Source organism: Oncorhynchus tshawytscha, linkage group LG32 (genome assembly GCF_018296145.1).
Source record: "Oncorhynchus tshawytscha isolate Ot180627B linkage group LG32, Otsh_v2.0, whole genome shotgun sequence".
Taxonomy (NCBI): domain Eukaryota; kingdom Metazoa; phylum Chordata; class Actinopteri; order Salmoniformes; family Salmonidae; genus Oncorhynchus; species Oncorhynchus tshawytscha.
The window spans coordinates 1,299,360-1,325,418 of NC_056460.1; the positions used below are offsets into that span (position 1 = coordinate 1,299,360).

The 26,059-nt window shown below is 43.1% G+C and overlaps 1 protein-coding gene across 3 annotated transcripts; it reads right to left on the reverse strand.

Moving 5' to 3' along the window:
• Window positions 1-2,277: 2,277 nt before the first annotated feature.
• LOC121841600 (zinc finger protein 771-like) lies at window positions 2,278-24,995 on the reverse strand. Of its 3 annotated transcripts, none has more exons than XR_006080614.1 (2): window positions 24,421-24,995; window positions 2,278-5,229 (listed from the first exon to the last, which is right to left on the reverse strand). XR_006080614.1 is itself a non-coding variant. In XM_042310882.1 (2 exons), the coding sequence occupies exons 1-2, from the start codon at window positions 24,758-24,760 to the stop codon at window positions 22,180-22,182; spliced, it is 534 nt and encodes a 177-aa protein (XP_042166816.1). In that variant the 5' UTR covers window positions 24,761-24,995; the 3' UTR covers window positions 21,832-22,179. The 3 variants fall into 3 exon arrangements, 1 of the variants encoding a protein (XP_042166816.1); XR_006080615.1 differs by lacking the exon at window positions 24,421-24,995 and adding an exon at window positions 7,087-7,708; XM_042310882.1 differs by lacking the exon at window positions 2,278-5,229 and adding an exon at window positions 21,832-22,373.
• Window positions 24,996-26,059: the final 1,064 nt, after the last annotated feature.

Below are 26,059 nucleotides of genomic sequence, written 5' to 3' on the forward strand. Positions count from 1 at the left end.
TTTCCCTTTCCTTAAATAAACCTTGGAAATGATCAGTTGTCACCCTGACCATTTCCTCTGGTTTACTTACTATACTACCATTTTCTTCCCTAACTCCATGCATTACCTTCCTACTCTGCCTGGCCCTAACCGACTTAAAGAACATAGCAGAACAAGTCTCATTATGTTCTAGAAAGCCACTATGCGCACGCACCAGGAAAGCTCGAGCCTTCTGCTCCTGCAGCTCCCTGAGCTGCACCTTTAGGGCTGCGAATCTCTCCCAGTCAATCGACCCGCCGAGGTTGCCTGCCTCGTACTCGAGTTCAATTAACCTTTGGATACGATCCACGTCCCTCCTTTCCTCCCTTTTTTTCCTTCTACAATATCCTATTATAAAAGCCCTAATCCTCACCTTCACTAAATCCCACCACTCTAACACCCCCTCGCACATGGACCGGAGGCCGTCAAGCCTCCGAAAGAAACAAAAAAATGCATCAACGAAAGCCTGCTCCTCCAGTATATCCCGATCTAACTTCCAGTACCCCCTACCGAAGAGGCAGACTGGCGACCCCACCTGCAGGAACACCCCGTCGTGATCCGTGAAGAAAACAGGCAACAGCCGCCCAGACAACTGACCCAAAGACCTGGATACAAAAATGTAGTCGAGCCTCCGCGCAACCCCCCTGGAGTTGCGCCATGTAGGACCGACCATTGCCGGATTAGTGTGCAGGCCACCATCAACCAGACCATGGCAAGCCATTAGCCCAGAGATGGCACCTGCACTGCTATCACCGCCTACCCCTAAATCTATATTAAAGTCTCCTCCTATCACCAAGTGCCTGTTTGTAACACACAGGGGCGCCAGACAGTCCACCATCTCCCTCCTGTCTGCCGCCACCTGTGGCCCATACACCCCAATTAACCTATATCTAGCTTCTCTAAACTTAACATCTATCCCCAAAACTCTACCCTGCATTATTACAAAAGTGTTCTCTATTTTAACCTCTCTATGCCCACACAAAATCCCTACTCCTGTTGAGTGCACCCTTCCTATGCCCCAAAAAGATTCCCCCTTATCCCACTCCCTCTTAAATCTACACACATCCCCACCATCCCTCAGGTGAACCTCCTGTAAAAAACAGAAATCAAACCCCACACCCTCTAAATAACAAAAAAACCACCCTCCTTTTAACATTATTCCTTAACCCCCTAACATTTAGACTAAAAAAAGAAACAGAACTATTCATTTAATTATTAACAACAAATAAAAAACCAAAAAAAAAACAGGAGACTCACCCGATGCTCCCCTGGTCCATCTCCACCGGCGGGGACGTCCTCTCCTCTCCTGACGCCCCCCGTCCTCCATCCCAACCCATGACCCAGGCAGTGTGTTGGGTCCTCCCTCCCCACCCACCATCCCCCCCCCCTCCCTGTTTGCCTCGGGGCTGCATGTAGGGGACCCCATCTCCTCAAACAGGAGTTGGGATCCCTCTAGCAAACAGCCCACCGACCCCTCACTGGAGTCATCCACTAAAATGCAAGGGGCTGAGGCAAACCGGGAGGACAAATTACCCCCCCCCCGCCACTCTCTTAGCCCCCTCCCCCCACACACCCCTCCCTCTCACTTCCTGCCAAGCTCCCCCTCTTCATCCCTTTCTTCTTTGGTGAAGGAGGTAGCGGGGAGACACAACGTCCCCATCCCCGCTAACTCCTCCACCAAATCCCTCATTTCGACCTCGAGGAAGCCCGGCAGGCTGTCCCCCATCTCCCCCCCTCCCAACTCCACTCCTCCCTCCTTCACTGTCCCCGTTCCTTCTTCCACTCCTTCTCGTACCACTGTCCCCTTCTCCCTTTTCTCAGCTCCTCCACGTTCTTCCACCTTCTTTTTAATCTCTCCTTCTTTTTCCTTCTTTCCATCTTCTCTCCTCTTTCTTTTCGCCTCTTCCTTCTTCCCTTCTTCGTCCTTCTCCTTCCTTTCCCCTGTGCCATCCGTACAATCCGCATGCGTCCTCTCTTTCCTCCCCCATCCCCCCCCCCCAGCTGCAGACGCGTATGACCTGTGACGAGCCGGGCAATCACGCCACAGGTGTACTTTCGAGCCACACCCGTGGCAAGCCTTGGGCTCGTCACACTCCTTGGCCTCGTGCTCTTCCGACCCACAAAAACGACATTTCTTGGCGCTGCACGAGGCCAGGATACAGCGCCTGCAGAACGGGGGCTGACGTGCATAGTAGAGTGTTCCCCTGTCAGCCCCCAGAGAGAACATCGCCGGAGGATGGAGGTAGCCATCCACACTCTTCGGGGACTCCCTGAGTAACGCCTGGAAGCCTCTCCTCCCGTTCCAGAAACCCAGGGAGTCCCTGAGGTACCTCGCTGAGGAGACATTGTCCATGTACCTCCCCAGAAAGGCCCTCACTTCTTCGTCCTTCACGTGCGGATTGTACATGGTTACGGTGACCACCCTGAAGTTGTTTCTTGCCAGGCTGGTCACCGTGTAATGACACAGGGGACCTTCTTCTTTCCCTTCCGTCACCGTCTTCATAATCTCATTGTGTTTTTCTTCCAAATATAGGGTTACATCAAACCCCTTCTCCATTGGGTTCCCCTGAAGGCATAGCACATCTTTAACCTTCAATTTTAGGTGCCCCATTAGGATGTTCCTCCCGAAGGTTTCTCTCCCCCAAGGCTCCATCTCTTTTCCCCGCCAAGAAAAGCGCACCGTGTTGGCCAGTCCAATTCCCGGAACCGACGGTCCAGATGTACTTTGCGCCATCTCCTCACGGACGATGGCGCACCCGTCCCACCACCTCAAACTTATAAACAGGAAGCAAAATAACCAAAAAGGTGGAGCAACTGAAGGTGTTGACTCTCCACATCTATCAAGACAACTGGAGCACTGGGCCAGACACTCTTAAATAGAACCTGGACCAGCTCAGGTGAAACACCTTACCACTAACGAGATGGACAAGCCAGCACAGGTGTAACACATACCGACTAACGAGTTGACAGCAATCAGTGCGTCCTACGTGCTGACGAGCGAAACGTGCTGACGAGCGAAACGTGCTAAAGTCCAACCTCAAAACAAAAATTGAAAGTCAAATACCAACACCTTAAGACAACAAATATATCCAATATTTTTGTTGGACAAGTTTGCTCACCACCAACAGAAAACAATTTTACATTCCATTTGACATTATAATCAACTACAATGCTTCCACTTCACCAATATAAACATAGTGTCTACTGGCTATTAAAAACTACTGGCTATTAAAAACTACTGGCTATTAAAACAAGAAAAAATATTTCTAAATATTCATTTTCAATCGTATCTTTTCTCATTTTCCATTCTATAGAATCCTAAAACTCACTAGCTTCTCGAACTCTCGTCTTCCTAAAACTCACTAGCTTCTAGAACTCTCGTACCCTCGGAACGAGCCCAAACAAAACTCATCTCCAAAACGGAAAAACATGCAGTCAAAAATAAATTGTGATCCATGGCAACTCACTGACTAAACGAAAACATTTTGACTGCCCACCCTTGAGACAATCAGCAACCCCTGTTGTTCTCACCAAGGACATGTCTGATTTCAAGAGGAAACTCCTGCAATATCCGTAGTAACTTTCCACCTCACTGCGGAGCTTCTCTCTCTTTTCAGGGTTCACTCGATAGGCATGTTGTTGGATCTGGGCTCAGTCCCCAAGGTCATGCTCTAGTACATTTGGGTTGGCACATCTGAGAATGAACCCTGATATTATAAAAGCAGAGCAACAGTGTCAATATAATTGTACCCAAAATTGTCATTTGGTTGCATAAATAATTATTACTAAATGTTACATGAATTGTAAATATGAAATATCAAAACCAAATGTACACCCCTTTGTTAATATGTATTGGCAATAATAACTGAATGGTGAGGCATGGAATAATAAAACATGTATCTTTTGTCAGGCTGAATGTTTGAAATATGAGGTGATTTGAGACATACTTCTTCAGTAGTGGAATAAAGACAATTAGGATTTGAATGTTCCAAAGAAATGCTGGAGTGATGTAGGATTGTTAATAAAAATTGATTATAGACCAATTCATTATACTGCATCCATGTGTATAGGCTGCAAGTACGTTGAAATGAAGTTGTCTTCAAGTCATTGAAAAAACGACCAGAAAAGACATCTTTTCAACTACAACCGAACATATATTGGATATCAGACATTCAACATCTTTTCAATTACATTTTGCTAAATGGGAATAGCCCAATGTCAAAACACAGTTTTAACGTGTCCAAATCAATAACCAATATGTAGAAACAGTTTTGGATAAATTGAAAACATAAACATTGAAGAGTTGCATTTTGATTCAAGTGGGTCACCAACGTGGTAAGTGTAACACAACACTTTTTTTGTTAGTCACTTTTTGTTGAATCTCATGAATAGTACTCTTCCAATTCAGAGCTTGGATTTTCCCCCTGAGGCTAATATCCATATAATGTTGAAATCAATGGAACAGGGGACAGACAATTAGGGTTCTACATTGTGACATCATTAGAATACTCCTACTACAATGTTAAAACATTCTACATTGTGACATCATTAAAACACTCCTACTACAATGTTAAAACATTCTACTTTGTGACATTATTTCATTGATATCATGAAACAACTCCTTCATGTATTTTATGTTTAATCAGAGTATCTCTTACCCTGTGTGTCCCCGCTTGTGTATAGTCAGGCTGTGTGACCGAGTAAAACTCTGGTCACACAGTCCACATTGATCACAGCTATAAGGTTTCTCTCCTGTGTGTGTTCTCTGGTGTGTAGTTAGATAGCTAGAAGTAGAAAAACTCTTCCCACATTGATTACAGCTATATGGTTTCTCTCCTGTGTGTGTTCTCTGGTGTTCAGTCAGATGGCTAGATTCAGCAAAACTCTTCCCACATTGATCACAGCTAAATGGTTTCACTCCTGTGTGTGTTCTCTGGTGTTCAGTCAGATGGCAAGGATAAACAAAACTTCTCCCACATTGAGCACAGCCATATGGTTTCTCTCTTGTGTAATGTCTTTGATGTATTTTAAGTTCTACTGAATAGTTGAATCTTTTACCACAGTCAGAGCAGCAGTGGTAATATTTCCTCCATGTGGATTTCTGCTGGTGTCTCTTGAGGAGTTCTGATCTGGAGAGACATGTTTCTGCCTCTTCAGCATCATGTTGTTGTTGAGGCTCCCCAGAGGATCCACGATAGTCACATCTCTCTCCTGTGTGAACAACAAAGTCAGACAGATGGTTAAAGGCCCACAACAGCAGAAATCCACTGTTTATTTGAGGTAAAAGGTGATGCCCAGAGCGTACCCATGAAGTTGTACAACAATTGACGTCTGTTAAAATATTTTACAATTGTCTTAAGACAGTCAAGCAGTGTGTTAGATGACTTTTGGTCTCCAAAAAAGGCCCCTTTCTGTGTTTGCTCAAATTGCTGCACGAGGGCAATGCACACACAATTTGATTGCAGAAACACCTCCCTGCTAATGAGGAAACCGCTAGTTATGGAGGTAGTATATCTGGTAATGAGGAAACCACTAGTTATGGATGTAGTGTATCTGGTAATGAGGAAACCACTAGTTATGGATGTAGTATATCTGCCTGGAACAAAAATGGTGAGCTAAGATTTAAAGGGAAAAACTCAGCATTAAAGGGAGAAACATAATGCGCTGATCCAGTGGAAATGTCCTAAAATACCTGATTACTTCTTATCCTTAACACAAATAGCCAACAGCTGTGTCTGTCCCAAACTCACTGGAGCGGGAAACTGAGGGCCCAGAATATTTTATACAATGTTGCAAGTTTCGGAGGACCCAGTTGATAGAATGTTTCAAGTTCGTTGTAGACAGGCCATGTGCAGCCAATGTGATTTATAGGATATTTATTTTTATCGGGATATTTTCTACCTGCAGGCTGCAATGTTTCTATTTGTTGGCTTTATGCAGGCAATTTTTTACATAGTTGGCAATAAAAGTTACTTTTAGACTTGTATAATTTTCATTTATATAGAATGTAGATTAATCACAGACAATGATTGAGATACTATTATCAATTAAATGAAAATGTGCATATGAAAATCAAACTGTCACGCAGATCAGTATAAATGGTAAGATAAATTTGCCCTCCAAATGTAGGTTGCCTACTGCTTGTGTAGCCTATTACCAGCAACGTCAGCATTTATGAAGGCCAGCAGGAGGTGGTGGTCTTCTCTTCTGTTTAGGCATATTGATGTTATGGCATGAAAATAAATGGCTGAATATTATACAATGATTTATCAACAGCTCTAACAATTTGACCACCACAGGAAATCTACACGGGCCATTCTAGAATATACTATATAGCCTAGAAACCTGGTTAAACTATCATTATGACATCATGGATGGCCAGTCCTTGTATTCATAATGTAGTGAATTCAGGAGCTGGACTCGATCCTGGGTCCACTGACTGTCAAGCCAACACCTTATAACTGTGACGCCAAGATGTCTGAACTTCTTGACCAGGTCCCTAGGTTTTGTGTTAAGGTTGATACAATAGCTTTCTCTATGAATTTGAGAGTGGTTACATTTCTCCAGCCCCCATCCCTCAGCTGTTTACCAAACCAAGTCTCTGGGCAGCCATTTAGTTGCTGTTTAAATACTAGGTTGTCCCTTTAAAAAAGCCACACAACAATCAATCAACCAATCTGCAGTTCAAACAATGGTAATGTTATTTGGTAATAAGATGATGGATGGGGCTGGAGAAATGTAACTGGTCGCAAATTCATTGACAGACCTATGGATGCAAGGACTGACCATCCATGATATCAACGTTTTAACAATGTTGAGGCGATACACTGTTGATTTACATTGTTTCTAAACATTGGAGTAAAAAAAGGCTTATTTGGGGTTCTGATGGGGTACAACAGTTGAACTAAGCTCTTGAAGCATGTGTTAAATTCTTCAGGAATCAATGGCTATAAATAAATAATTTACAAGTCCAAATATGGATATTGCAATTTAATATTTCCCCTTTAACACCACACATCAGATCAACAACTGCAGAGTTCGTGCTCCTGTTTTTAAGACAGTACTTACTAGTGTTAATCAGGGAACGGTTTCTCAAAACCATCTTATGGCTAAATTCATTGTTAGAACCATTGGATGCCTTAAGATGGCTTTGGGAAACCGGGCCCAGATATCCAGTTTCCTCCTCCTTTTTCGATGTAACAGTCATCTCCCCCTCCTCCTCTTTCACTCTGAACGCATCTTCCTCTTCTTTTACTGTAACATCCTCCTCCTCTTTCACTCTTAACGCGTCTTCCTCTTCTTTCACTGTAACGTCTTTCCCTTTTTCTTTCATGGTAACAGCCTCAACCTCTACTTCTTTTTTTACTGTAACAGCCTCCTATTCTTCCTCCTCCTCTTTCACGGGAGTTTCTTTCTCCGTCCAGTAGACTTCCTCTTCTTTAGCAGAAGAAGAGTAGCTTAGTGACCGCATGGTCGGGGATGTTAACTAGTTAGGCTAATGCTAACTTAACCAGCCCGCTAGCTGACTAATTAACAACACCGTAAATATGAAAATAAATCTGATAACTAGCTAGACGACAGAAATGGGTTTAAAACACGGTGGCTAATAAACACGAAAGCGTCTCAAGAGCTTTATTGGTTCGGCTATTTTGCCTAGCAAGCTACGGAGGTGTCTGACGTTGAAAGAAGCGTTCCGTCCACTAGAATATACGTCACACTAGCAGCATTGCCTTAAAGTCGCACACCGCCCTCTGTTGACTGGAGTGGGTAACGCAGTTGAGCAAAATGTATATTTTATCTTCAGACAACAAGTTAAAGTGTAGGAAGCATGCGTTTTTACTCACCAGTGTAACAATGCCGTGTGGTTAAAGACTTAGTAAGCTAGTTGTAGTCACTTTATGGTTACCTAGAAGAACAAACAGTTATGTTTTTGCATATTTATTAACTTATTTCGAGAAATCTTAACTCTGTGCTATCGAGTTTGGATGCCAGTATAACGACAGTTTCAAGTTCGATATTCAACAGATATTCGCGCTTTCAAACCATTTGAGCCACAGACTCTAAATATTGCGCACAACATTGCACAGTTCTTATTTTCACGATTTGGACATTAGTTCGCTTTCCAAAGCTAAAACATGAGGAAATGTGATTAGCATCCTGCCATGGTGGGAGTTATTTCCCCTCCTTTCCACTTTATGTCCACCCAGTCGTCTTTTCCATGGCAGGATCTTCTCATTTTGAAATATTCTCTTTTTTATGTAAACATAATGGAATTCTGATTAGTTATAGGCAAATGAATACACAAGCCAAATGTGTATGCTGTTTTCCTTATCACTATAATTTAGTAGTAATTTAGTAATAGAGGTCATTTCCTTTATGCCCCATTCTACACACACAGCCTAAATTATAGGCACTGAACCATTTACAGGACAATAATAAAAGTAGCATATAGGATCCAACCCTCACAGAGTGAATAAATGTAGAGCGTTTGTAGACTTCAAGAAAAAAAAAATTAAGTGACAGTTTCATCAGTACCTGCTTAAAGAAAGTCTATCACAGATGACAGTGCCCACCAAATCTATGACAAAAGAGAATGAATTGTAAACACCAAAGTGTGTTTGTCAAAATAATATCTGAAAATGTCAGTTTTTGAACATAATACTTCTATTTGCAATAGCAATTTATGGTCTATGCAGTTGATATATATTCCATGTACCAACACTACATGTAGGACGGAGATAAGACATTCCCACAGACTATTTATTTTTTATTTTTTTACTTTTTATTTCACCAAGATAAAGCAAAGCAGTGTGACATAAACAACAACAGAGTTACATATGGAATAAACAGTCAATAACACAATAGAAAAGTCTATATACAGTATGTGCAAATGAAGTAAGATTAGGGAGGTAAGGCAAATAGGCCGTAGTGGCGAAATAATTACAATTTCGCAAATAAACACTGGAGTGATAGATGTGCAGAAGATGAATGTGCAAGTAGAGATACTGGGGTGCAAAGGAGCAAAAATAAATAAATGAATAACAATATGGGGAGGAGGTAGTTTGATGGGCTATTTACAGATGGGCTATGTACATGTGCAATGATCTGTAAGTTGCTCTGACAGCTTGTGCTTAATTAAAGTTAGTGAGAGAGATATGAGTCTCCAGCTTCAGTGATTTTTGCAATTCGTTCCAGTCATTGGCAGCAGAGAACTGGAAGGAAAGGCGGCCAAATGAGATATTGGTTTTGGGGGTGACCAAAGGGTGTGCAATGTGTAGGCCCACTGAGTGGACATTCTGAACCTTGCTTGAAGTCACCAGGTCACATGACCAAGGAGCTTTTGAAATTTTACATTTGGAAAAATGAATGTAAAATCATGTGAGATGAAAATGGACAAACTAAAGGGTGTGCAATATAGAAGGGTAGTCAGTGGACACTCTGAACCTTGTTTGAGGTCACTAGGTCACATGACCAATGATCTATTGAAATTCAAAAATGAAAATAAATAATTTTAAATAGTCCGAGATGTAAATCGACAAAAAAAAGTGTGCAATTTGTGTGTATGCCATCGGGTATAAACTGGCTAGAACCCGTTTTGAAAGTTTTAGGAGTAATGGTTAAAGAGCTATTGAAATTTGAACTGCTGTTGTTGACGTAAAAAAACTAAAAGGAAAACTACAGGTGAATATCCAACCTGAAACTGTCTCTTTAGCTCTAAATATGTCTCAAAATTATTTATATAATAATATAACATACTAATGAATAACAAAGACAATGATGGTTTTCTGTAAATAGCTTCCACAAAGTTACTAGAGTTAATTACCGTAAATATTAAAAATCCGAGATTGACCGTTGGCGTTGTACGAGCCCGTTATCTATCTAAATAACGTTATGTCCTAACTAGGCACAACTAGGTTTGGATTATTTCCCCCAACTATATTCTTTCCCATATATTGTATATCGTTTCCATAGAGCCAACATGGCTTTACATTCATTAACGTAAGTTTCCAATCTAGAGCAGTTCTCACTTTTGTGAGAATTAACTAGCTAAAGTTAACTAACTAACTAACTTAGGACGGTGACCTGTCCAGACGAGATGTTACAACGAACTGAATCGTCAATAGATGTCTTCCTCTTTATATAGCCCGCTACAGCATGCAATAATATAAACTCACAAGGGGGCATAACGTTACATGTACAATACTATCCCATTTTGGAAACATTACATGGACAATACTATCCCATTTTGGAAACGTTACATGTACAATACTATCCCATTTTGGAAACGTTACATGGACAATACTTTCCCATTTTGGAAACATTACATGGACAATACTTTCCCATTTTGGAAACATTACATGGACAATACTATCCCATTTTGGAAACGTTACATGGACAATACTATCCCATTTTGGAAACGTTACATGGACAATACTATCCCGTTTGGAAACGTTACATGGACAATACTATCCCATTTTGGAAACGTTACATGGACAATACTATCCCATTTTGGAAACGTTACATGGACAATACTATCCCATTTTGGAAACGTTACATGGACAATACTATCCCATTTTGGAAACGTTACATGGACAATACTATCCCATTTGGAAACGTTACATGGACAATACTATCCCATTTTGGAAACGTTACATGGACAATACTATCCCATTTTGGAAACGTTACATGGACAATACTATCCCATTTTGGAAACGTTACATGGACAATACTATCCCATTTTGGAAACGTTACATGGACAATACTATCCCATTTTGGAAACGTTACATGGACAATACTATCCCATTTTGGAAACGTTACATTTACAATACTATCCCATTTTGAAAACGTTACATGGACAATACTATCCCATTTTGGAAACGTTACATCTCCGCCCCCTTCTGGAGGGAAATTAATATCATAGATGGAAGCTGTAGATGGGATTCAAATGCATAATGGTATTAATACAGTGTCTAGACTACCTCTTTTGTATAAATGCCCTTCAGAATCCAAACACAGCATTGCCACGCAGCAAAATGTTGCGTATAATCTTTCAAGTCAGCCTGATGAAATATTGAACAATTTGTGTACAAAGATATCTTGAAAGGTGATATTAGGCCTGTATGGCAGTAGTTTTTTGGATAGTGCTTTCTCCAATATGTCTATTTTACATTCAATTGTATGTCGATGCCATTTATCTTTCAATATTTATTTTATATATATATATATATATCTATATATATATATATATTTTTTTTTTAATGCTTGCAAGACTGATCTTTGACACATTTTCTCTTCCTTTGAAATTCTTATAGGACAGGACATGGACACAATGCAATTGGGATCAAGAAGGTACAGATACATTAACCTACATAGCAGTCAATACAAAAATCTAGCAGCATACAAATGTGTGCAAATTATATTTTCAAATCTTCTCAGAAATGAATCAAGTCCATAGAATGGATATAGACGCAAAGATAATTCAAGGACTATCAGAGGTAGAGAGGTGAGGCAGGGGAGAGGACATCATCCTGCTATTTTAACAGTCCCTGAAGGACAATACAGAAGAGGTATTTGCTCTTATTCCTTCCCTTTCTCTAATGTATTTTGTAATAAAATTAGCAAGATCATTGCTTTATTTTACTAGGACTGGAGACCACAGCAGTGATTCTGCTCTTGCCCAACCTCTGTACCTTGGGGTGGCAGGGTAGCCAAGTGGTTAGAGTGTTGGAACAGTAACTGCAAGTTCAAATCCCCGAGTTGACAAGGTCGTTCGGCCCCTGAACAGGCAGTTAACCCACTGTTCCTAATCTGTCATTAAAAATAAGAATTTGTTAACTGTCTTGCCGGGTAAAATAAAAATAAAAAAGACAACCCAAGTGGCCTTTCTGTCCAGTATTCCTATGCACAAATCAAATCATCTGTTTCTTCATAAACATAGGTGTGCATGCTTATATAAAACTATAGCTGAACATTTTTTGTTTGTTAATTGTATTAATCTTTTCTTACTTTTGTTGACATAGATTTCAACGCTCTTCACTGCACATCGGCGGAAGCCCATTTCACCATGAGAGTGAAATCCCGCTGGCCTTTGATGGGGAGAACATCCACGCCCTCGAGGACGTCCCCATGGGACTTGGGGCTCTGCTAGGGCTGAATCTCCACTGGGATTCTCTGCCTCTAACCCTATTTCAGGGGCTGAGTCACTGGCTTACTGGTGCTCTTTTATGCCGTCCCTAGGAGGGGTGCGTCACTTGAGTGGGTTGAGTCACTGACGTGATCTTCCTGTCTGGGTTGGCGTCCCCCCTTGGGTTGTGCCGTGGCGTAGATCTTTGTGGGCTATTCTCTGCCTTGTCTCAGGATGGTAAGTTGGTGGTTGAAGCTTTCCCTCTAGTGATGTGGGGGGCTGTGCTTTGGCAAAGTGGGTGGGGTTATATCCTTCCTGTTTGGCCCTGTCTGGGGGTATCATCGGATGAGGCCACAGTGTCTCCTGACCCCTCCTGTGTCAGCCTCCAGTTTTTATGCTGCAGTAGTTTGTGTCGGGGGGCTAGTGTCAGTTTGTTATATCTGGAGTACTTCTCCTGTCTTATCCGGTGTCCTGTGTGGAATTTAAGTATGCTCTCTCTAATTCTCTCTTTCTCTCTCTCGGAGGACCTGAGCCCTAGGACCATGCCTCAGGACTACCTGGCATGATGACTCCTTGCTGTCCCCTGGCCGTGCTGCTGCTCCAGTTTCAACTGTTCTACCTGCGGCTATGGAAACCTGACCTGTTCACAGGACGTGCTACCTGTCCCAGACCCGCTGTTTTCAACTCTCTAGAGACAGCAGGAGCGGTATGATCGGCTATGAAAACCAACTGACATTTACTCCTGAGGTGCTGACTTGCTGCACCCTCGACAACAACTGTGATTATTATTATTTGACCATGCTGGTCATTTATGAAGATCTTGGCCATGTTCTGTTATAATCTCCACCCAGCACAGCCAGAAGAGGACTGGCCCCTCCTCATAGCCTGGTTCCTCTCTAGGTTTCTTCCTAGGTTTTGGACTTTCTAGGGAGTTTTTCCTAGCCACCGTGCTTCTACACCTGCTTTGCTTGCTGATTGGGGTTTTAGTCTGGTTTTCTGTACAGGACTTTGAGACATCAGCTGATGTAAGAAGGGCTATATAAATACATTTGATTTGATATATTCTTATTCCATTACTTAAATTTGTGTGTATTAGGTATTTGTTGTGAAATTGTTAGATATTACTGCACTGTTGGAGCTAGGAACACAAGCATTTAGCTACACCCGCAATAACATACATATGTGACAAATAACATTTGATTTATTATGGTCACTTGTGTAAAATGTACATTTCCCCACTCATCTTTTGACATTGCTTATGCATATTCGGTGGCCTGATGGCATCCAGGCTATGTCATAGGCCCATCCTGGTAGCTCTGAACCTAATGCAGCTTGGTGTGATCAGATGAGAAGTCACATTTAGGTGCCAGGTGTAACTGAGGCCATAGATGCTCCATATCCATTACTTTGAGTGTTATATATAATATGACTAAATGTGTTTCTTTTTGCAGGGGCAGTCAAGAACTGGAACGGCAAGGCCACAGAACATGACATAAGCAGAGCTGTGGGAGACCACCTCAAGCCCCTGGTGGAGCCGGGGGTGGTGTTTACCAGTCCACCTCGCCTTCAGCAGGTTTGAAAAGTGGGAATGAGAATGATTCTCATACCAAGATGGACTAGAGTCTGTTGATTGGTTGGTCATTGGGTTAATTTGTTTTGCAATATGTTCAAATCAAGCTTCATTTATAGAGCACATTTCAGACATGGATGCAAAACAATGGCTTCACATGAAAAACAATGAAAATAAAGAGAAATATTTAGTACACAAACTTAAGAGGATAAAAAACAGAAGAATAACCACTGAAAGACTAATAAGCAATGTAAAGAAATGCCATTGATTACAATATTAACAATATGATGCAATATCTAACCCAAAATATTAGCTTGTACTTTAGGAGGGTCTCTGAAAGACACTATGGGGGTGTCCACTGGAAGTTGACAAGTAACAACAACTGGGACCTAAAATACCATGAGACCAACTAAATCTGCCCAAGAAGAGGCAAACAAAAGAAAAACCCACACCAAACTGAAAGACAGGAAGCAAACTAAAAAGGTGGTTAAAATAATTTATTACAATCAATACCATTCATACTATTACAAAATCATAATTCTCATTCATTCTTAATTAATTCTATTTACAAAAACATCAAACAAAAACAAACCTCAGGGGAGCATCGTCCCTCCCCGTCATACCTAACCAATACCTAACCCTTTCCCTATCTCCCCTTCCCTAATCTATCCCCTTACCAAACTCACTCTAACACTCCCAGCCCTAAACCCCCTTTCCACCTCTCCCGTGCCGCATGCTTCCCCCACTTCCTCTCCTCCCTCTTCATCTTCATCTTCCCCCTCAAATCACCTTCCACCCTTCTCACTATCCCTTCCACCCCCCAATCTCTCCCTGTCTTGACTAAATTCTGCCTGGCTTCCCACAGTCCCCTTTTAAAGAGACTCATGAGAAGCCAGAGCAGAAACCTGTCCCTATCCGTTCCCTTTGCTCTCCCTACGCCTCTCTCTAGCCTAGCCCATGTCAAAACAAAATCACTCCTAACCACACCTAGCATCACCCGTGCCCTAGCCCAGACTAGTCCGGCAAAGGCACAGTCCCAGAAGGCATGGCGCACAGTCTCCTCCCTGCCACAAGAGGATCTTGGACAGGTGGGGGATTGCACCAAACTATACCGGTACAAGATGGCACGTACCGGCAAGCGCTTATGGAGGCCCAACCAATTCAGGTCCTTGAGCCTGTTGTCCAGGCCCCGCGCCTGCACTCCCTCCCAGACCACTGACGAGATGCCCGCTACAGGCGCAGGACTCCCTGCCTGCCTGACCTCCTCGTACAGGTGCCTGTGGTCTAAACCTACTCGGGCAACTTCAACCTCGGGGTGCGCACGCAGCCACTTGCCGCATGGCCAAAGTGCCACGGCAGCTGTTCCGCCCGAGGACCCGCGTTAGACCACACCATTACGCTTCTCGCCTTATACGAGAAAAACACCCGCAGGAGGTAACCGGACGGGTGTATAACCGGACGAGCAAGCTCCGTCAACAAGAAAGAAACAAAAATGGCTTCCAGCTTGAGGGGGAAATGTGGTACCCCCCTACCTCCCTCCCCGATGGGACAGATCATGCGTGCCCTGGCGACCCACTCGCACCTGCCACTCCACATAAACTGAAACACAAGCCTCACTAGAGGCCTCCTCAGACAAGCCGGCAATGGGTAGATGTATGCCAAATACAAAAGAGACGGCAACACATCCACCTTTAGGACCAGGACTTTGCCCATAAAAGACAAATACCTAGCCTTCCACATTGCTAGCTTCCTCTGTACCACTGCGATACGCATGTTCCAGTTTAGCGTCGCTGAGCCGGAGGTCTCAAAATGAACCCCGAGAATCCTCAGGGCCCCTTCACAGAGAGATAACCCCCCAGGCACATCCGTTCTACCGCGCCATCTTCCGAAAAACTTGACGGAAGACTTTGCATGGTTCAGAACTGCTCCCGACGCTCGGGTGAAATCCCCAAAGATGGTAAGGGACCTTGTCAGGCACGAGTCCTTGCACAACAGCAAGGAAGTGTCGTCGGCGTACTGCGTCATCTTAACACGCAGCCCACCGATTCCAGGGATCAACAAGCCTTCCACCCCTGTGTCTGCCCTAATGGCAGCCCCCAGAGGCTCCATGTACAGAACGAAGAGGAGAGCCGAGAGTGGGCATCCCTGCCTGACCCCAGACGAGAGGTCAAAAATGTCACCTAAGTGACTATTTACACTAACTCGACACCCCGCTCCGACATATAAAGTACGGATCCATCCTATAAACTTCTCCCCAAATCCTAATCTACCTAACACCCTGAATAGAAAAGATCTATTCACGCGATCAAAAGCTTTCGCCTGATCTAGCGCTGCTACCATTAAAGGCAGCCCTCTATCTTCAACCCAAGCGATGGAATCCCTGATCAATTGTAGGTTCCATCTTATAGAGCGGCCCTCTACCCCGCACGTCTGATCCTCGTGGACGACGTAGGGAAGGGCTGTGCGCAACCGGTCTGCTAAAACCTTTGCAAGAATCTTGTAATCTACGCACAGCATGGTCAATGGCCGCCAGTTGCCAAGGTCAGTTGCTTCCCCCTTCTTATAAAGAAGTGACAGCACACCAACAGCCATTGATCCCCCGGGACCCCGTCTCAAGGATGGCCTTCAAGACTTTGAGAACCACTGGTCCAAGTATACCCCAAAACTTGAGGTAAAACTCAGCCGGCAGCCCATCCATCCCAGGCACCTTCCCTTTTCCCATCCTCCTAAGAGCGCTCTCAACCTCTTCTAGTGAGATCTGGGCTTCCATCACGTCTCTAATGTCCTCTGGCAACCGCCGGGACAAGTGTTCTAAAAACACGTTTCCCTGCTCTACATCTATTTCCCTTTCCTTAAATAAACCTTGGAAATGATCAGTTGTCACCCTGACCATTTCCTCTGGTTTACTTACTATACTACCATTTTCTTCCCTAACTCCCTGCATTACCTTCCTACTCTGTCTGGCCCTAACCGACTTAAAGAACATAGCGGAACAAGTCTCATTATGTTCTAGAAAGCCACTATGCGCACGCTCCAAGAAAGCTTGAGCCTTCTGCTCCTGCAGCTCCCTGAGCTGCGCCTTTAGGGCTGCGAATCTCTCCCAGTCAATCGACCCGCCGAGGTTGCCTGCCTCGTACTCGAGTTCAATTAACCTTTGGATACGATCCACCTCCCTCCTTTCCTCCCTTTTTTTTCTTCTACAATATCCTATTATAAAAGCCCTTATCCTCCCCTTGACTAAATCCCACCACTCTAACACCCCCTCGCACATGGACCGGAGGCCGTCAAGCCTCCGAAAGAAACCAAAAAATGCGTCAACGAAAGCCTGCTCCTCCAGTATATCCCGATCTAACTTCCAGTACCCCCTACCGAAGAGGCAGACTGGCGACCCCACCTGCAGGAACACCCCGTCGTGATCCGTGAAGAAAACAGGCAACAGCCGCCCAGACAACTGACCCAAAGACCTGGATACAAAAATGTAGTCGAGCCTCCGCGCAACCCCCCTGGAGTTGCGCCATGTAGGACCGACCATTGCCGGAGTAGTGTGCAGGCCACCATCAACCAGACCATGGCAAGCCATTAGCCCAGAGATGGCACCTGCACTGCTATCACCACCTACCCCTAAATCTATATTAAAGTCTCCTCCTATCACCAAGTGCCTGTTTGTAACACACAGGGGCGCCAGACAGTCCACCATCTCCCTCCTGTCTGCCGCCACCTGTGGCCCATACACCCCAATTAACCTATATCTAGCTTCTCTAAACTTAACATCTATCCCCAAAACTCTACCCTGCATTATTACAAAAGTGTTCTCTATTTTAACCTCTCTATGCCCACACAAAATCCCTACTCCTGTTGAGTGCACCCCTCCTATGCCCCAAAAAGATTCCCCCTTATCCCACTCCCTCTTAAATCTACACACATCCCCACCATCCCTCAGGTGAACCTCCTGTAAAAAACAGAAATCAAACCCCACACCCTCTAAATAACAAAAAACCGCCCTCCTTTTAACATTATCCCTTAACCCCCTAACATTTAGACTAAAAAAAGAAACAGAACTATTCATTTAATTATTTACAACAAATAAAAAACCCAAAACCCAAAGAAAAACCAGGAGACTCACCCGATGCTCCCCTGGTCCATCTCCACCGGCGGGGACGTCCTCTCCTCTCCTGACGCCCCCCCGTCCTCCATCCCAACCCATGACCCAGGCAGTGTGTTGGGTCCTCCCTCCCCACCCACCATCCCCCCCTCCCTGTTTGCCTCGGGGCTGCATGTAGGGGACCCCACCTCCCCAAACAGGAGTTGGGATCCCTCTAGCAAACAGCCCACGACCCCTCACTGGAGTCATCCACTAAAATGCAAGGGGCTGAGGCAAAACGGGAGGACAAATTACCCCCCCCCCCCCCCGCCACTCTCTTAGCCCCCCCCCCCCCTCCACACCCCCTCCCTCTCACTTCCTGCCAAGCTCCCCTCTTTATCCCTTTCTTCTTTGGTGAAGGAGGTAGCGGGGAGACACAACGTCCCATCCCCGCTAACTCCTCCACCAAATCCCTCATTTCGACCTCGAGGAAGCCTGGCAGGCTGTCCCCCACTCCTTCCCCCATCTCCCCCCCCCCACCCCTCCCCTCCCACCTCCACTCCTCCCTCCTTCTCCGTCACTGTCCCCGTTCCCTCATCCACTCCTTCTCGTACCACTGTCCCCTTCTCCCTCTTCTCAGCTCCTCCACCTTCTTCCGTCCCCTTTTTCTTCTCTCCTTCTGTTCCATTCTTTTCTTCTCCTCGCCTCTTTCTTCCCACCTCATCCTTCTTCCCATCTTCTGCGCCGTCTTTTCCCCTGTGCCATCCATGCAATCCGCACGCGTCCTTTCTTTCCTCCCCCCATCCCCCGCTCCCCCCCCAGCTGCAGACGCGTATGACCTGTGACGAGCCGGGCAATCACGCCACAGGTGTACTTTCGAGCCACACCCGTGGCAAGCCTTGGGCTCGTCACACTCCTTGGCCTCGTGCTCTTCCGACCCACAAAAACAACATTTCTTGGCGCTGCACGAGGCCAGGATATGGCCGTAGGCCATACAACGCCTGCAGAACGGGGGCTGACGTGCATAGTAGAGTGTTCCCCTGTCAGCCCCCAGGGAGAACATCGCCGGAGGATGGAGGTAGCCATCCACACTCTTCGGGGACTCCCTGAGTAACGCCTGGAACCCTCTCCTCCCGTTCCAGAAACCCAGGGAGTCCCTGAGGTACCTCGCTGAGGCGACATTGTCCATGTATCTCCCCAGAAAGGCCCTCACTTCTTCATCCTTCACGTGCGGATTGTACATGTTTACGGTGACCACCCTGAAGTTGTTCTTTGCCAGGCTGGTCACCGCATAATGGCACAGGGGTCCTTTTCTTTCCGCTTCCTTTGCCATCTTCAATACATCATCATGTTTCTCTTGCTTGTGAAACGTCACATCAAAACCCTTTTCATTTGGGTTGCTTTGAAGGCAGAGTACTTCCTTCACCTCTATCCTGAGGCATCCCATCAATATGGTCCTTCCAAAAGTTTCCCTTCCCCAAGGTTCCATCTCCTTTTCAGTCCATGAAAATCTTACGGTATTTGCTATACCAATCCCCGGAACTGACCAGGTTTGCTTGTTTGTATTCATTTTTCTTCAAAAAAAAAAAGCTCTCTTCAGAAAGAAGCTTCAACCTGAAATGAAAACATCTTAAACTAAAAAGGTGGAGCAACTAAAAGGTGTTGACTCACCACATCTATCAAGACAACTGGAGCACTGGGCCAGATAGAACCTGGACCAGCTCAGGTGAAACACCTTCCCACTAACGAGATGGACAAGCCAGCACAGGTGTAACACATACTGACTAACGAGGTGACACCAATCAGTGCTAACGAGCTAGACGTGCTAACGAGCTAGACGTGCTAACGAGCTAGACGTGCTAACGAGCTAGATGTGCTAAAGTCCAACCTCAAACATAAATGGAAAAACCAAAGCCTGTAAAACCTTCCCCTTTAAGACAACAAATATATCCTATATTTTTGTTGGACAAGTTTGCTCACCACCAACAGAAAACAACTTCCATTTCACATTATAATCTACTACAATGCCTCACCTTTTACAATATAAACATGATGTCTACTGTCTCTCAAGAATTTAAAAACAAGAAAACACATTTCTAAATAATAACATACAATCCTATGTTTTCTCCTTTTTCTTTCTATAGAAAAATATTTTCCCCACAAGCTTCAAGAACTCTCGTCTCCCTAAAACTCACTAGCTTCGAGAACTCTCTCGTCCCCTCGGAACAGCCCAAACAAAACTCATCTCCAATAAGGAAAAACTAGCAGTCAAAATAAATTGTGATCCATGGCAACCCAATGGCTAAACACAAAACTATTTGACTGCCCACCCTTGAGAAAATCAGCAACCAAGTTGTCTGATTTCAAGAGGAAACTCCTGCAATATCCGTAGTAACTTTCCACCTCACTGCGGAGCTTCTCTCTCTTTTCAGGGTTCACTCCATAGGCATGTTGTTTGATCTGGGCCCAGTCCCTAATGTCATGCTCTAGTACATTTGGGTTGGCACATGTGAGAATTAACCCTGATTTTATAAAAGCAGGGCAACAATGTCAATATAATTGTACCCAAAATTGTCAGTTGGTTACATAAATAATTATGATTACTAAATGTTACATGAAATGTAAATATAAAATATTTGGTTGCATAGTCCTTTTTTCAAAGTATTTTCAATTACATTTTGCTTGGTGGGATAGCCCAATGTCAACACACAGTTTTAACGTGTACAAATCAATAACCAATATGCAGAAACAGTTTGTGATATATTGAAAACCTAAACATAAAATGGGCCACTGTATACACAAACATCTGCCACAATAATCATATTACTTGTATTTTTTTTAAAACAAGCACCTTATAAACTGCACAAGCACCAAAAACACTGTTGTTTTGACAAGTAGCAATAAATCACTGATATCGATTAGGGGGGAAATCAGGTTGTACGTGATGTTGAAACTAACACAACTAAACAAAACACATGGAAGCGGGATAAATATTTTACCTCACTGGTTAGAGGACAACCTGCAGAAGCCAGTCAGCTACATTTGGGAGTGATACAATTAAATGTAAGGGTCATTGAACAAAGGAACACAACACTTATTTGTCATAACTCATCAAAATCATGTGTTTGACAGAAGGGAGATGAAGTTGCATGTCCTGTTAAAACTAACAGCTCAAAAACCACACGGAATCTGGGAATAATGTGTACATCACTGGTTAGAGGACAATTTGTAGCAAACAGCTAGCTACATTTTGAAGTGTTGCATTTTGATTCAAGTGGGTCACCAACGTGGTAAGTGTAACACAACTTTTTTTGTTAGTCACTTTTTGTTAAAAAACATAAATAGTAACTCTTTCAATTCGGAGCCTGGATTTTTCCCTTGAGGCTAATATCCATATCATGTTGAAATCAATAGAACAGGGAACAAACATTTAGGGTTCTACATTGTGACATCATTAAAATACTCCTACTACAATGTTAAACCATTCTACATTGTGACATTATTTCATTGATATCATGATTTTTAAAATTCAACTCCTTCATGTATGTTTTTTCTGATGTTTGATCAGAGATCTTTTACCAGAGTATCTGTTGAAGGAATTTAATTCTTCTGTTTTAATTCCCAATTAAAATTAAACACTCTGTCAATTCATAAGGATTTGTAAGACCCTTATTTTATAGGAATGGACAGAGTCCCGGTCTTAAAGTCAAGTAACAGCCTTTATTCAAGAGAGTACTGAGTACATACACATTTTACCACAGGTTATAAACTGAAAATGACGTCAGCGTTTTCTAAATGTTCCGTCTCTTCTTGACACTGGTAGAAAGGCTCTATAGCTCTCAAGCCTTCCCTCCTCGCCTAGAGCCAAGGTCAGTCAGTGTAGATAAGCATTCTAGACAGTCTGGAGATAGTTCATTCATTTGTACCAAGGAACAGACCGTCATTGTTCTAAACTCTTGACTACATTATATTCAATACTGGGAGCAAGAGAGAAAATTCAGTAACATAATAGTATTCGGATTAGTCAGTCCTGATTGAAATGTATACATAATTAGTCATCATTGATACAAATTCCCTTAACTGTATCTCTTCCCACATTGATCACAGCTATGAGATTTCTCTCCTGTGTGTGTTGTCTGGTGTTCTTTCAGACTGTTTAGCTGAGTAAAACTCTTCCCACACTGACTACAGCTATAAGATTTCTCTCCTGTGTGTACTTGCTGGTGTCTAGTCAGATGGCTAGATTTAGTAAAAAATCTTCCCACATTGATCACAGCTATAAGACTTCTCTCCTGTGTGGAGATTCCGGTGTGATTTCAGGGAGTCTGACTGAGTAAAACTCTTCCCACATTGATCACAGTTATACGATTTCTCTCCTGTGTGTACTCACTGGTGATTTATAACTTCTGATGAAGATTTGCAACGTTTCCCACAGTCAGAGCAGCAGTGAGGTTTCTTTCCTGTGGGTCTCTGCTGGTGTTTCTTGAGGTGTCCTGATCTGGAGGGACTCTTCTCTGCCTCGTCAGCATCATGATGTTGTTGAGGCTCCCCAGAGGATCCACGATATTCACATCTCTCTCCTGTGTTAACGAAAATGTCAGACCGATGGTTAAAAGGCCCACAACAGCAGAAATCCACTGTTTATTTGAGGTAAAAGTTGATGCCCAGAGCATTGTCATGAAGTTCTACAATAATTGACGCCTGTTAAATTATATTACAATTGTCTTGTTTTCCCTTGTTTTCACAGTAGTAAAATCGATGATTCTAGGCTAGAAATAAGTTATTTGTGTTGTTGAAACTCAAATCAGTGTGCCAGATGACTTTTGGTCTCCAATATAGGCCCCTTTCTGTGTTTGCTAAAATTGCGGCAGGAGGGCGATGCACACACAATTTGGTTGCAGAAACTCTTCCATGCTAATGAGGAAATCACTAGTTATGGATGTAGTACATCTGGTAATGAGGAAACCGCTAGTTATGGATGTGGTATATCTGCTAATGAGGAAACCACTAATTATGGGTGTAGTATATCTGGTAATGAGGAAACCACTAGTTATGGATGTAGTATATCTGGTAATGAGGAAACCACTAGTTATGGATGTAGTATATCTGGTAATGAGGAAAACGCTAGTTATGGATGTAGTACATCTGGTAATGAGGAAACCACTAGTTATGGATGTAGTATATCTGGTAATGGGGAAACCACTAGTTATGGTGGTAGTATATCTGGTAATGAGGAAACCGCTAGTTATGGATGTAGTATATCTGCCTGGAGCCAAAATGGTGAGCAAAGATTTTAGTTTTCCACAATGTATTCTGAATATTACAGCGCAAGATCATGAGATGGGAAACTCACATTAAGATCTGTGTCTATTCACTAATTCCCCACCATGGGGGAAAACGCAGGGGATTTCTCATAGGCTAACAGCAAAAAATATCTTCCATTTCCAGGTTGCTTATGAGTGCAATATGCACTACTTTTGGTTTATAATTGTAAGGCTCGTTTGAATCTCCTGCTTAATGTAACGTTTGTGTTTTTGTCTCAAATCAACTGCTTTATACTAATAAAAAAAACACTTAAACCAGTAAAATGCTCTTTGGCTAGCTTTGCCATCAGCCTGACAATAAGTGTTGGTACACTAAGTGTTTACAAATTGGCCCATAACTTCAGCTAACAACAACATAGACCTACTGTAGGACCCATAACTTCACCTAACAACAAATATACCCATGTTGTGATGTTTGTCATTTGACTGGCATTCAGAAAATGATTTCCTGGATCAGCTGATGATAGTTGAACACGTGACTGTAACTAAACAGCTACAGTATTAAGTAGTGTGTAATTATTGAAGAACCGCATTAATGACAGTATTCATTGGGGTGTTGTCAATAAAGTCAAGGTGACTCTCGGTTAGAACCATTGGATTTAGCAAACTCTGAAATTATTTAGGATTTCTGTGCCCATGAAAACTGTTTTCCCAGTGTAATATAAGGAGACACTAAATGTTAAGTAGGTAGAGTGCATTTCAGAGATCTGAATATGAAAAACTGTCCTAACAGGACAATAACCTAAACCACAAGGCCAAATCTACACTGGAGGAGCTTACCAAGATTGAATGTTCCTGAGTGGCCTAGTTACAGTTTGGACTTAAATCATCTTGAAAGTCAATGGCAAGACTTGAAAATGGCTGTCTAGCAATGATCAACAACCAACTTGACAGAACAGGAAGGATTTTAAAAAGAATAATGAATATTCACATGAAGATCAGTCGCCTATTGGATGACATCACGACTTCCCATCAAGCCAACTCCTTGAAAGCCTTACTATGACATCACTCACTCCTTCTCGTTTGCAGTTGTCTAAAAAAAAAAACTATTTTGCTCAAAACATTTGTTTCCCTTTAGTGTGTTTATACTTCACTGTATTTAGAAATAACTTTTCGACATTAAACGGGTTTTTTTAATCACTAGAGGACGTCATGAACAATTTCTAGGGTACAAAAACACATTCAACTGTAGAATGTAAAATCAACAACTGCAGAGTTTATGTCCCTGTTTTATAAGATAGTACTCACTGTATTTACTGGTGTTAATCATATCAATGTCCCTGTTTTATAAGATAGTACTCACTGTATTTACTGGTGTTAATCAGTTCTCCAGTCTTCTCTTCTTCGTCCTCCTCTAATGTGACAATAATCTCCCCCTCTTCATCCTTCATTCCAAAAACGTTTTCATCTTCTTTCATTGCATCCTCCTTTTCTTTCACGGTAACATCCACCTCCTCTTTCACTCTGAAGGTGTCTTTCTCTGTAACGTCTTTCTCTTCTTCTTTCACGGTAACAACCTCACCCTCTACTTGTTTTTGTATTGTAACAGCCTCCTCTTCCGCCTCCTCTTTCACGAGAGCTTCTTTCTCCGTCCAGCAGACCTCCTCTTCTTTAGCAGGAGGAGAGTAGCTTAGTGAACTCATGGTCGGGAATAATAGCTAGTTAGCATTAGCGAATAGCCTAGCGATAGGCAAATTTAAGACATCTGCCTGACTAACAACGTAAATATGAAAATAAATGGGGCAACTATCTATAAAACAGACGTATGTTTAAAACACATGGGCAAATATGCACTTAAACAGTATAAAAAGCTTGAACGTTTAGGCCATGTCGCCTAGCAAGCTACTGAAGTGACCGACTCGCTGTTGTTGTTGAAGGGTCCCGTCCACTAGATTATACGTCACACTGGCAGCATTGTTATCAGCTGACTGGAGTGGGTAACGCAGTATAAGGACATTTTTATTTTATTTCCTGACAAAAAAGGGTATTTTTAAAATGTATGTCATTAAATAATAATATTACATTGATACGTCGAAATGAAAGCATGTGTTGATTGATTAGTGAAGATTTGTAATGAATGAGAATTTAAACTTTACATCTAACACTGCATTTAAGGCAATGTCATATTCATTCTGTTAAACAAACGCTCTGCAGCCTAGTTTAACAGTGATCTACGTTCTATGAAAGCTGCTGGGAGAAAGCTTTGTTTGATGCAGTTAGGCCCTGGTATATCAACAGACTGCATACAAAGAGGCACTGAACACCGCACACAAGTTCAACTTTACCAATCTCATTGCAAATCATGACGGGAACCCCAGAATGATGTTTTCTGTAGTAAAGAAATTAGTTCAACCACTCGCTAACTCCTCCTTTATCCACTCTAATAAAGTAAAATAAAGTAAAAAAAATAAAGTAAAATTTTTCAAATCCCCAAATCCAAAATAAAGAGCATTTACTTCAGTGTACAACGTACCCCTTGATTCAGACCTGCCCCCCTGCTTCATACTGAGCCTCCCAGCTACACTTCCACTGTACAATCTACCCCCTGATTCAGACCTGTCTCTCTGCTTCACACTGAGCCTCCCCAGCTGCAGTTTCACTGTACAATCTACCCCTTGTTTCAGACCTGTCCATCTGCTTCATACTGAGCCTCCCAGCTGCAGTTTCACTGTACAATCTACCCCTTTATTCAGACCTGTCCCTCTGCTTCATACTGAGCCTCCCAGCTACAGTTTCACCACATTCTCGTTGACAGCCCCAACATCTGTCTCTGAAATGGTCGATAATATGAGGTCAACTACCTGCCCCGTGGACCCTGTTCCCACAGGACTCATACAATCATAAATCACTTTCTTAATTCAGGCACTGTGCCTAATTCCCTTAAAACTGCCTCCATCGAACCAACCTTGAGAAAATGTACATGAAGCCTTCTAGTCTGGCTA